Source organism: Heliangelus exortis, chromosome 14 (genome assembly GCF_036169615.1).
Source record: "Heliangelus exortis chromosome 14, bHelExo1.hap1, whole genome shotgun sequence".
Lineage (NCBI taxonomy): Eukaryota > Metazoa > Chordata > Aves > Apodiformes > Trochilidae > Heliangelus > Heliangelus exortis.
Genome location: NC_092435.1, coordinates 6,176,411 through 6,189,414, shown reverse-complemented (window position 1 = coordinate 6,189,414; position 13,004 = coordinate 6,176,411). Strand labels below are relative to the sequence as shown.

Genomic DNA, 13,004 nt, shown 5'->3' with positions numbered 1-13,004 from the left:
TCGTCTGAGGTCCTGAGCATCTCTCTCTTGGCTGAGGCAATCTCCTCCCAGTGCCCTTGAGCTTTGGCACTGGCACTGGGCTGTTTTTGGAGACTGTAGTGTTTCATATAGGACAAATCTCCTGCCAGGGCTCCTTGTGGCTCCATTAGTTCTGCTCTGTACCATGCATGCCCTGTCTGCATCCAGGGTCCCTCCAGTGCAGCTGTGAGCACCTCATTTCCTGACACAATAATGGCTCTGGTCATCAGGTAGCTTTCCTAATGTTCCTTCCAATTTTCTCTTTCAATTTATCTCATTACTTATGGTAAGACACAGTTGTTATGCTCAGTGACTTGGCTGCAGTGCTGGTGATATTTGGTGGCAGGGTCCTGTTAGTCATGGAAATGTTGCATTTGCTTACTTTTAACCTTAAATAATTCCTCACACACTCATCTTACCACTTCCCTTAACTTTTCTATGCTTCTCCCACACTGACTGGCACTGGGTGCCAGGAGCAGGATGGGCAGTTCCATCTTTGCCCTGGCCTTTTTGCAGCCACTGAACTTTTCAGATGGAGGATGCACTTGCTGCTGTGCCAAGCTGACCTCACCCCGTGTTTCCTCCGGGTCTCTACCACTTGCTAAAGGTGGTTATTTAACTCTGCCACAGGGAACATGATGGAGAGGCTCACAGTGTCCTGCAGCTCCAGCCAGGACTTGCACGAATGGCTTGACCACTTGCAAAGGCTGACCAAAGGGACCTGCAACACCATATCCAAAACCCAGTCCTGGAGCCCTCATTCGGTAAGCACGTCACCTCCCCAAGGCTCTGTGCTGCCCAGGTTTCCTCACTGCTGCCTGGTTTCTCTGTTTCAGCAATGCACCTTGATATTGAGCTGATGTGTACAGCTGTGAGACACATCCTGCAGTTCTGCTTGGAACCATGGGATGTTTGTACCATTTTTCATGTATCCTGCCCTGTTTTGGGGCCGCGGCCTAGATGCGTTCACCTGGTTGGACTCTTGTCCATCCCTCTGTGCTCCTCTGCATTGTTTGGTGCCTGCCTAACACTCTTCATTTGCTTCTCATCTATTTTCTCAGACATTTAGTTCAGCCGGACAGATCCGTGGGCCTCTGGAGCCACCCAAAATCCTCAAACCCTGGAGCTTGAGCTGCCTTCGTCCTGCTCCTCCGCTCAGACCCTCGGCAGCTCTGAGTTACAAAGAGGTAATCAGCCCATCTGCAGAGCCCCCAAGGCTCGTGGCAGCCCCCAGTGCTCCTGGCCAGGGTTCTTACCCCAGTAGCAAGGACACAGAAGCTGAGGTTATGGATGTCCCAGCCCTGCCATTGCTGCCTGTCTCTGCGGGTGGCTGCAGGTGAAGCACCAGCACCTGTGTCCATAGGCTCAGCCCCATTCCCAATGTTTGCTGCTGCTGGAGCCAGCACCCTCAGCTGCTGGATGTCCCACAGCAGGGTGTTCTGCAGCCTTGTGTGTCCCATTGGTGCTGTGATGGAGCTGCCTCTCCTCCTCCTCCTTCTCCTGCCTTGCTCAGAGCTGTGGGTGGGAGGTGGGATCCCCCCGGGATGTGCTGCCTGGAGAGGAGCAGGAGCAGTGGGTGGGTGCTGCCCAGATGGGCCCTGCAGGGTCAAGCAGCAATGCTACACCAAGAGGAAGAAGAAAAAAAGCCTCTTGATATTTCACCTGTCCTCCACCCTGTGTTTTGGTGGCTGGAGCAGCCGTGGGGCTTGACCTTCCTTCACTGCCCACAGGAGTGTTTTACACACCCAGACCCTCCCGGGAGGCTGCACCCTTCCCCCTGAGAGCCCCAGGGTGGGGAAACCCAAAATACACCCCAGCTCCCATTCTCCCCTTCCCCCCACTGCAACCACAGCACTCTCCTTCCCTGCCTCATGTTAAACTTTTGGGATTACTCACCAGTCACTGGGGTAACGCTCCCCACACCAAACAAGCACTCGGGTTCTGAGTCAGCACAGCAGCCCCAGGAGTGACACTGCCCAGGCTCCTGGAGGGGACAGGGACACAAGGCTGGCATCCCCTCAGGGATGGAGAGCCCAGCAGCCACGATGGCTGCGGCTCTGCTGCTCCAGGTAGAGATTTTAGGCAGCTTCGTGGAAATTTTTTTTACATTTATTTCTTAAAATTTGTAAACCAACACATTCTGTTTGGGAATTAAATTGTTCAAAAGCCAACCAAGCAGAATGGAAACCATCCTTAATCTCTGCGTGGTCCAAACCCCCACCTTAGACTAAACTGTTTCTTGCTTGCATGGTGAATTAAATTAAGGAAAAGGCTTCAATTAGAGGAAAAATCTTTCTGCATGGAAGTGCAAGGCTGAGATTTGTTTATAAGGTAGGCCAAAACCACAGACTGAGTGATATCATTAGTACCATGGTCCTTTCCAGTTTCTCAGTTGTCCCCTGCCTCACACAGCAGGAGTTAAGCTCCCTATGTTGAAACCAGAGGAGAGGTTTTTGCCTCAGTCTGAGCAGGCAGGGAGCCCAGGAGGCCAGGGGCAGGATGCTGCTGCTGGTGGGGATGGCAGCATGCAAGGTATCAAAGGACCAAAGCTGTGGTTTGGATGGGAACAGACTTTGCTCTCTGAGTTGGTGGAAGCCCAGGGGACAGGGGGTCCACCAGAGCTGTAAGTCCAGCCTGTGCCAGGGGGACAGCTTCCCCTGCAGGGAGGGACTCATGGACATGGGCCTGTGATGCCAAATGCAAAATAAGTTCAGTTTCTGGCCCAAGCAGATCTGCATCTGCTTCATCCTGCTCTCTTGGGTGCTCAGGCATGAAGCAGAACTCCTATTTCAATGTTGGGTTTTTTTCTTTCTTTTTTTTTTTTTTTTTTTTTTTTTGTATTAAAGTAGTTCACAAAATCAACTGTGCTAACAGCTCAGTGCAAGTCACCTTTCTGCAATGAAGATATAATGAAGGGCATACATTCATACATTTCAAAGGTTATTTGCAGGGAAAGGAGTGGTGGAATTTGATTTTTAAATTTGAGAGTATCAAACATCCATTGTTACTTTATTTGGCTTCTAGTAGTGTAGGATGGGATGGCACAGACTTGTGCATTTCGTTGTACCTAGCAGTGCTGAGGAAACCCCAGAACCTGCTTGCATCTTGCACAGCGCTCTGTTATTTCTATTGAAATTGGGTCATTTTTCCTGTTCTGTTTCCAGTAATCATTTGCAATGACAGAGCAGGTACTGTTGGTAAAATGTTGTGTCCAGATCCAGGTTAGCAAAATGGAAAAGATTTACAGATTATTTCTTCTACTTTTTTTTTTTTTTTTTTTTTTTTTTTTTTCCCAAGGGCCCCGCTTTGCACTGGGTGCAGGGTTTATACCAGCAGGATTCAGGACTTTGCTGGCCACACCTGCAGGAGAGCTGTGCAGCTCCCTGTACCAATCATCCCAGGACTGGACCCCTCCACAGGGTTTGCATTTTGCTCCCAGTCCTGCCAGCAGAGCTCCTGCAGATGCTACTGCGTGACCCTGGCAGATCTCCAGGGAGGGTGGCATGTCCCTCCGAGGGGGTCCCCTTTGAGAGGATGCAGTCCTGGGGTGCTGTCAGCAGGGTGAGCAAAGCACCCTATGGTCCCAGCTGGGTTGGGTTGAAGACCACAGGACTCTTGTTGAGCATGGGGCCAGCCCTGAGCTGCTCCCTGGGGCTCCTGTGATTTTTAGCATCGGTTTAGACAATCACCATGTACAGAAACCTTCTGCTAACTGTGTAACATAGGCATGTTCTCTATTTTGATGTATTTCAAGTGTATTAATGCCCACTTACCATGTGTTTCATATGTAATTTTTTCAGTTTTGCATGACACCTTGCTCCTTTGCATGTTGACAGCACTCAAAAACCAGTATGGAGGGTGTGCTGCATTAATCACAAGACTAACATTTAAATGTGTTTTAGAATTGTGGATTTAATGGACTTGGTCAATAAAATCATCAGTCTCTCACACTCATCTTCTCTTTCTTTGCATATTCATTGTAGAGGATGTCTTATATCTTAAAGGTAAGGGAGGTACATCTCTTTGGCTTATCATGGCAAAGAATGCTTGTTCCTGTTCATGCTTCTCATGTTTGCATGACCCTATTTTTTCCTGGCTGTATCTCTAAGTTATCATGAGAGTCAGTAGTGACTAGCAAATGCATTTTGAAGTAACTCTCAAGAAGGATTTAGTATTGTGGGTCTTAAATTGCCTGGCACGTCTCCTCTCCTGCCTAGAATCCATCCTGCATGTAACCTACTAATACACTAATTCTCTCCAAATCAGCAAGACTTGTAACTCAGGGAAGGAGATAGAAGCTTGTGTTTCTTACTTGTGGAGTCATAGCAAACACTAACTTTGTGTGTATTCGTTTGTTCTCTGTGTCTTTGTGGGGGATTTATACTCTCCAAGAAATTGGGTGTATTTAGAAGCAATGTCATTTACCAGCTGCTTCATATTAGAAATCAAATTTAGTCAAGGAAGTAAATAACATCATAGGGTTTTCTAACAAAGACCCCAGAGCTGGTGAGGAGAATAAAAATGCTGTGAATGTGTTGGAATTCTTTGGCTTAAGGATTTTAGCCGAGGGTTGAATTTGCTAAAGGAGCTTGTCCTGTCCTGGACCTGAAAGTGCAATTCTCACCACTGTTCCAGGGAGCATTGAGGCACAGCTAGCACATGGGAAAGGCAAAAAGCATAATTTTCCCCAGTTTTGTCATCGTCTGCTTTGTAGTTCTCTAACGTGTTGTGTGTAACATGGAGAGCTGCATTCAGCTGCACTGCTCCACTCTTTGGGCTACCCAAAGAGTGGTTCTGGTTAAACACAAGAGTCTGTTTCTCTATAGGATTCCAGCAAAAGTCCAAAAACAATGAAGAAGTTTCTTCCAAAAAGGAAAACTGAGAGGAAACCATCTGATGAGGAGTTTGTTATTCGGAAAAGTAAGTGGTGTATTTTTCTTTGCTTTCTTGGGATGCTCAGTGATGCCCATGGGACTTTGAGAAAGGCTTTTCTTGGGAGGCAACAGGGACCTTTATCTGATAAGGCTTTACCACATCCGTCCTAGCAGAGCTGCTTTGCCTACCCATCTCCTGGATGTCCCTTGCACCCAAAGTCAGGCATCACCCTGAATTTTGCATTTTCATCCCATATGTGCATTTTTATCCCATTTAGTCATGGTGCTCAATGCCACAGGGCATTGCAAAGGCCAGAAAGTGCAAAGGACCTCAAAAAGGAATCAGACAATAGAATTCTGTCCTAGAGACAGAATCAGCCAAGGAAACAGCACCCTTTTCTCTTTAGGGACCTGGGAACAAAGGCTGGAAGAGACGGAGCCAAGAAGCACTTGGCTTTTGGGGCTGGCTGATGTCTGCAATGTTTTACAGGCACTGCTGCACTGGAAGAAGATGCTCAGATCCTGAAGGTGATTGAGGCTTACTGTACTGGGGCAGGCTTCCAGCAAGCTCTCAGCTCAGGTGGGCACACAACCCAAGTGTTCAGTTCTTACTCTGCCCGCAACACTGAAAACCCTCTGGGAAAAAACCAGATAAGAGATGCTTGCATCATCCAGCAATGAGACTCATGCTAGGAAACTGTGTGGTGTTCAGTCTTCAAGATAAGGGAGCTTCATCTACCTAGTGGTTTAGTTGCCATTGGTTTTTCTTCTAAAGACAGAGAATGAGGCAAGTAGGAGGGCAGATGAGCCACAGCCATTTCACCATCACTTGTTAGGAATTAAGCAAACCCTGTTCAGTGCCTGTGGCTGTCAGCACTGAAAACCTGATGGTAATCTCAGGTTGCATATAGCTTTAGAAAGGAAGCATGAATATTATCTCTCAATCAGCTGTGTGTTTAAGAACAAGCTGCTTCATAAGACCCCATCTAACATCTTCAAGTCTGGAAATATAACTATTTGTCATTGCTGGTGAGATGTCACATTAAATCACTGAACTGTCAAATAATGGTGCATTTAGAAAAGGGAGGGCGTGTTTCTTCTGAGAGCTCTTGACCCTGATTTCACTTGTTAGTCATGATGTAGCTCTAGATGCAATAAGCACTCTTGAAAACCTTCCACTTGCTGCCTTACCTCTGGGTTTGTGGTATGTGTAAGGCTGTATTTAACTGTGGCAGATAGCTGGTGGCTTCTTGAACCCCTGTGTCCCCACCCTGCCCCAGCCTTGCAGAGGAGCAGATAATGAGGCTGCCTGTGCTGTGCTGTCTCAGGAGCAGCACAGGCATCAGGGGAGAGTCTCCCTTTTCCTTCCTGATGAATAATTCTTGTACGCAGGCTCCCGTAAAGACTCCATCCCCCAAGTCCTTCTTCCTGAGGAAGAGAAAATCATCATTGAGGAAACACGAAGCAACGGGCAGACTGTCACAGAGGAAAAGTAAGCACAGCTGCTCTGCTGCAAATCCCCTTGGCAGGTTTGGGAAAGACATTAAAACCCAATCCCCTTCTGCATCTCTTCAAAGGAGCAGGGCTGGTGGCACTGACTGCTGTCTTAGTCCTGGCAAGAACCACCAGGCTATTTCAGTTGTTATTTTATCCCTTTTTAAGGCCAGAGCTGCCTTCCCAGCTGCTCTGGTGTGGCTGTAGCCCTCTGGGAGTCTGTGTGCTGTCCCCAGAGCCAGTTTATCAAGCCCCAGAGCTTATCTGGGTGTAGCTAATGGGGTCAGGGAGAACAGAGCCAAACAAGTGACTTTCTTTGATATTTTTTTTTTTTTAACTACTGACATACTGGGCTGCTATGACCCCTCAGGAGCTTTCCTGGCACCCTGTCTGTGAGAGCTCTCAGCCTGTCCCACAGCTTCAGCGTTGGGGTGACTGCTCTGATCCACTCCTGTTCCAGCCCAGACAGCACATTCCATTCATCCCTGGTATTTTACAGCATAACCTCAAGGAACCAAGGCCCTTTCACACAAGATGCTCAGGCATTTCCAGTTTTAAAATCTTCATTATTTATTACAGTAACATAAACAAGGAAGCCAAAGCCACAGACCTTTGTTGATAGCTTAAAGATAGCAAAACAAGGTTTTGGGTTTTGGGTTTTTTTGAGTTTTGAGAAAAGAGCTGTGAATTTTAAACTGGTGGCCTATATATGCTCCTGGGCTGTTTCCAGAGTCTTCTCATGGTGAGCAGCAATAGCTGCAGCCTGATGCTTGCAATGAGCAAGAAGAGCAAAGCAGAAGCTGGGAGCACCTTCCCCATCTCACTCATCAGAGCTCCCACGCTGCTGCTCTTCTGCTGCACTCCAGCTCTTTTATTTCTTTTTTTTTCTTTTCTTTTCTTTTTGCAGGAGCCTTGTTGACACAGTTTATGCACTGAAAGATGAAGTCAAAGAACTGAAGCAGGTAATTTGAGTGGGATTGTTTGTGCTGGGATTAAATTGAGCAAAAGCCAGGCAGGCTGTGCTGGGTTGTTGTCTTCTACTGGTTGGTGCCCAGGAAAAGATCCTGCAGCTGGTTGACTCAGTGGTAGTTTTCCTCTGGTTTAGATCCCTCCATCAACTCACCACACAATTGCTTGAGAACCAGCTGGATAGAAGGATATCCAGAACCAGCTGGATAGGAGGAGTAGTTGGTCTTTGTGGTAACATGAAAATTTCTCCCTAATCTAAAAGCTGTTTCAGCTTGACTTCATTTTATAGGAGTCTGGTGGATATCAATTCTTGTAGACTCAGAGGAAATATGTTCTCCCACCAGCCCCAAGCCCAGAGGTGTCAGAGACCACCTCAGGAAAATAACAGGGTCCTCCAGCCCAGGCTGAAATAAGTTTTCCAGAAGGATGCTTCTGCCTTCTCAAAGCTACTGGGAGGTAGTATGGGTCTGCTTGCATGGCTTGGACCCCAAATAAGCTGTGTTGTTCATCTTCACAAGCTGGCAGTGACCCTGATACTTCAGCACCTCTGGGGCACCAGGCAGATGGAAGAACCTCATTCCATGACCTGTGGTGGTATTAACTGCATCTTTATTCCTTTATTGTTCACCTCGCAGGAGAACAAAAGGATGAAACAGTGTTTGGAGGAAGAGCTTAAATCCAGGAAGGACTTGGAGAAGCTGGTTAGAAGGCTGCTGAAGCAGACAGATGAGTGTGGCAGGGAGGACACGGGGCGCAAGTCGTCCCTGATCGCCTGAATTCGGGGAGAAGCTGCTGGCAGTGGTGGGTGACCTCAGGTGCTTTTTGGCAAGCAGAACTGGATCGTTTGCCTCTTCTTGCTCCTTGTTTTGTTGCTGGTTTTGGGAATTTTGTTACCAAAAAAAAAAAAAAAGTCATAGAGAAAAAAAAAATAGTTTTTCTTCCATCCAATAAGGAAATAAAGCAGAAACAATCAATCACAACTAAAGCAGTAAGCAAGCAGTCCATGATTCACAATTCATCTGCAGCAACTAATACCTCATTTGTACCTGCTACTGGGAGCAAATACAAATTCTGCTGCTGATTGCCACTCAGAAAGGTTTTGGCAGCAATTTCCTGGAGGAAGCTTAAGCACTTTTTTAATGCTTTCATTCTTTTCAAAAGCACCGGTACCTATTTATTGAATGAAAGCATTATTGAGGTGGCATTGAGCAGCAACCAGACAAGCACCATGCTCCTCTTTACAGATCATCACAACTGGGGAAGCTTTTGCCATCCACCTTCTTTCTCCCCATTAGTTGACTGTAGCGAACTAGAGCCCAGCAATACTGTGGTTCCCATGTGGCCTTGATACTGATTAAAATGTGCAATTAACATGAAGACATTTGAACCCCCTGGGGAAGTCAGATCTGGAGCACCTGTCAGAGTGCATGGGAAGGTGTGTTGCACAGTGCTGCCTCCTCAGAGCTCGTGATCAGCACAACAGGTAACTGCTGTTCTGCACCCCATCCCTTTTCTTATGCATGACCTGTAACTCCTACCCCCTGCTTTGTTTTCACATTGAGTGTCCAGGTATCGTATCAGTTTTATAGTTTTGCTGTGCTTCCCCTTGCAGGAGATGCTTTTCTCTGTATCAAATGTAAACACTGCTTGACAACAAAAACCAACCCCCAAATGTGCTGGTTCCCTGCTCCCTTTTGCCCACGTTAGGGTCTCCGAACGCTCCTTCCCAAAGGCTGGGAACGTAGCCAGCAGCCTCTTCTCCCATCACCCCAAAGGGGCCTTCTGCTAGGAAAAAGGATAGGAAAGCTATATCTGCTTTGACAAGAGCTGGAATGCTCCTAGGGCAAGGACATGCCCTTCCAGATCCCTGCACTGCTCCTCAAACACAGCACACAGGCAACATGCATATGTATCAGCTATCTTCATCTTACTTGGTGTTATACCCTAGTTTAGAACTGATGTTTTCCTTCCTTAGCAGCATTATAAAATTAACTTTCTGTTCAAGTTATCCTAATGATAAGTCTTTCATATCTCACAGGGCAGCGTGGGCCCAGGGTGTGTGGACACACCACAGCTCATTTCAGTCACACTGTTACATTGGTCAGGAAGGACACAATAGAGGCAATAATTACAACTTCCTCCCTGCAATTAAGATTTAGCCAGGACATAGCAAATGGTGTTTTAGGAGAGCAAGACTCCAAAACATCACAAGGATTGTCAAAAGAAATGCTCTTTAAATCTAAGCTGTTCCTAGGACAAAAAAAAAAAAAAAAAAAAAAAAAAATTTTTTTAGCTCTGGCTACATTTGCCATCTCCAGAGCATCCCAGCTGGATGGCAGCTCCCCACATCTCCATCCAGACATGCAGTTGAATGATGTGGTCAGCAGCCAAGCCCTGCTGTGCTGGTTTTCCAGGACAAGGACCTTTGCTGCACACTGAGCAGCTCCAGCTGCTGTTTTGGGATGCTGAGCCCAGACACCACAGCTCTGTCCAGTCCTGCTGCCTGCCCAGAGGTGGGCTGGGGACCAGGCTTGTGACATGCAGCCAGGGCAAGGAAGCAAAACCAAGGGCCATTTACACCCCAAGGAGAGGGTAGAGGTGTTTCCCTGCTGTCCCCTGGTTTAGTTGAAACCTGTGCTGTGTACATATGCATGTTTGTAAGATGTAGTGTGATGGAGGGCACACTGGGACATTTTGGATCAAGTGTTTATCAAGAGCTAGAAGCCAAAAAAGACAAGAAAATAAAATAAAAAGGAAAAGAAGCCATGCCGGATGGACAGCAATGTTTCCATATTTACTTTGTTTACAGTGCTTTGTAAATAGGTTCCAGTGAGTCTGTCTGTAGATGGATGTTGTGTCAGCTGCCTTCCAGTTTATCTTTGTCATGTAGGTTTATTTACTGTAACTACTTATGCAAGTTCAACTTTTCTAACATGTTTTTATTTTGAACAGTTTTTTAATTGACATTTTCAACAAATAAAGAAGGATAAAAATTGCTTCTTAGCTCTCGCTGCTGCTTCCTTTATTTCCCATGCAAAGCAAAGCTCTGGGCACCCTGATTTGCTGAAAATTCCCATGGCTACATCACCCACCCTCCAATCTACTGGGTGCTGCTGGGGATACTGCTGGGAATGGTGATGCTGGGCACTTGGGATGTTGCTTCCACTGCCACCCAGCCCTGCAGCAGGGAGGGCTCCTGGGTTCAGGGGAGGAGATGCATTTCCATCCCTCAGGCACCTCTTGCCCTTTGCTAACAAGGATGCTTTAAGGAGAACCATCAGCTCACTGCTGCACCAGTGGGTTGCTGCTGTAGATAAGGGATTTCCTGCTTGTTTTGAGATTTATTTTTTTTTTTTTTAGTTAGTGGTTGGGTTTTTTTCTGGAGATTAGGTGTGGTGACAGGATTTCCTTTGGTCTACCACTTGGATAAGACCTCTCCTGCACACTGGTATTTTTAATTCTTTGTCAGAGACATGCCATGCTCTCAGCCAGAAGTGGGAGGATAAAGGGCAGGAGGGCCAGACCCTGCTCTCGTTCCCCAAACACATCAGTCAGAGAGGGGAAAAAAATCAAGTAAAAAAAGAAAACACTGGCCTGGGGTGTAATGGAGCCCCATGAGTCCAGACCTAGGTCTTAGCCAGAGAGCTTCCATCCTGTTCTCCATTCTGAGCATGGGGTCCCTTAAGACCCCCCCTCCCAAGGACCCCCTTTGCATGGCCCAACTCCAACACCAGCAGCACCAGCATCCTCCAAACAACAGAGTTTGGCTGAATCTGCCTCAGCACAAACCCCTGCCAGGGCTGGGGATGCCCTGGAGGTGCCCATTTGGGGGGGGGCTGCTTCTGCTGACCCAGCTCAGCATCTCTCCATGGCCCAAGTGCCCCTGAGCCCAAACCAACAGGAGGGGCTGAAGGCCTCCTTTGTCCCCAGGCAATAATTTTGATTTCTAGAAGAGATAGAAAGAAATGGAGAACCTGCCCTGACCAGGGGAAAGAAAGTGCCTCATGGGAGGTCCCAAGGCAGGGCTGACAACCAGCAGATAACTGAAAAGGGAAAGAAAAAAAAAAAGCCTCACCACAAAGCAGTGACGTGTCCTCACAGACATGTGAGAACAAGCTTGTCACCTAAGTGACCATCAGGCACAGCCATATGGGTGGACATCCTCCACCTCCTGCTGCCCAGCAGCCCTGAGCTCAGTGACATGGGATGGTGAGACTCTGCTTGGAAACCAGTATCACAACCCTTTTTTTTTTTTTTTTTTTTTTGAGTAAAACAACAAAACAAAATCTAAAACTAAACAAAACTAAAACTAAAAACCATATATATATTTCCCAGTCACTTCAGTGTGTCTTGAGCCCTGCAAACACCTTTCCCAGCAGGTGACCATGCTTCTGCCTGCTGCTGCCCATCAATGACCCCGCTGTTCCAGTCCTGCTGATGTGTCCCATGTACTCATCACCCTCTCATCCCCTTCTTTCTTTAGTCAGAAAGAAGAACCAAAATCAGATCAGAAACCATAAAATCCACATCCCAAGGAGTGACAGAGAGGCCCCACGTCAAGGGAAAAATCAATGTATTGACAACCTTCAGACTTTCCATGAGGAAAGGAAACCTGCACCCACTGTGGCTCCGGGCAGGGCCCAGGGAGGAGAACAAAGCTGCTTGGGACAAGGCCACAGCTGGATGGGAGCAATCACATCTCCTCCCCTCCCACACACTACCTCATGTCTGTATCCCATGGGCTATTTTTGGCAAGTGAAGAAACAGAGGAAAAAAGCAAAAGCCCAGGGAAAAGCAGCAGCACGGGCAGGGGGCTGGGGCCAGACAGGCAGCCCATGGGCAGGGGAGGTGGCAGCTGGTATCTGCTGCTCTTCCCACAGTATTTACTGAGCTCCTTCATGCCTCCTCCCCTTCTGAACTTTTTCCCCCACATACATGAAAATCTACTTCTCCACGTGAGTTGCATCTCCTGAATCCTCTCCCTGATATGGGCTGGGGATCACTTCCCAGCTCAAACTCTCCTGTGGGGTGATTCTGGTCACCAAAGCTGGCAGGGAAGCTGAGGAGGGCTCCAGAACCATGAACTTATCATGTCTTCCCTTCACCCATGACTAACACCATTTCTGCTCACCCAAGAGCAGCCGCACACACATTCCCCTGAGCCCTCCCCACCCACACCCTCCCAGGTGGATTTTTTCCCCTTTTTCAGACCACACTGCTTGGCACAGTCTTTGGTTTCCTCTGTGGCTCCCACCCAAGCACATCCTCAGAGAGCTGGGGCTCCCCAGCCCCCCAACACAGCCCCCATCAGCCTGGCCCACGGGGGCCACACCAGAGCCCACTTTGTGCTGTGTCCATCCCTCTGCTCCAAAGCATTCACCCTGCAGTCTCCAGGCAGGCAAGGAACTTGGCTCTCCCAGCCAAGTCTTCTGAATCCCTTTAAATCAGCTCCCATCCCACTGCTTCTCAGCAGTACCCCGGGTTACAGCCCCAATGCCTCTTTCAGGGGGTCGTTGCTCCCTCCTCCAGACAAAATGCCTCCTGTAATGCCCAGCTCTGGCACCCCCACTCCCCAAGGATCAGGGTGGGATGGGTGCCTCAGAAGGATTTTGGGATTGGTCCCACTGCCCTCTTGATCCCCAGACCCCA

General features: G+C 47.9%; 1 protein-coding gene across 4 annotated transcripts in view; it reads left to right on the top strand.

Moving 5' to 3' along the window:
* Nucleotides 1-9,602, top strand: part of ARHGEF6 (Rac/Cdc42 guanine nucleotide exchange factor 6) — a 38,563-nt gene extending 28,961 nt beyond the window's left edge. Inside the window, exons 14-21 of one of the 4 annotated variants that reach the window (XM_071757389.1) lie at nucleotides 649-782; nucleotides 1,080-1,205; nucleotides 4,002-4,022; nucleotides 4,845-4,938; nucleotides 5,383-5,472; nucleotides 6,285-6,384; nucleotides 7,294-7,348; nucleotides 7,991-9,602. In XM_071757389.1, the coding sequence (XP_071613490.1) occupies nucleotides 649-782; nucleotides 1,080-1,205; nucleotides 4,002-4,022; nucleotides 4,845-4,938; nucleotides 5,383-5,472; nucleotides 6,285-6,384; nucleotides 7,294-7,348; nucleotides 7,991-8,131 (761 nt within the window). In that variant the 3' untranslated portion in view covers nucleotides 8,132-9,602. The remainder of the gene's footprint in view (nucleotides 1-648; nucleotides 783-1,079; nucleotides 1,206-4,001; nucleotides 4,023-4,844; nucleotides 4,939-5,382; nucleotides 5,473-6,284; nucleotides 6,385-7,293; nucleotides 7,349-7,990) is intronic. The other 3 variants (XM_071757387.1, XM_071757390.1, XM_071757388.1) reach the window with 3 other exon arrangements.
* Nucleotides 9,603-13,004: the final 3,402 nt, after the last annotated feature.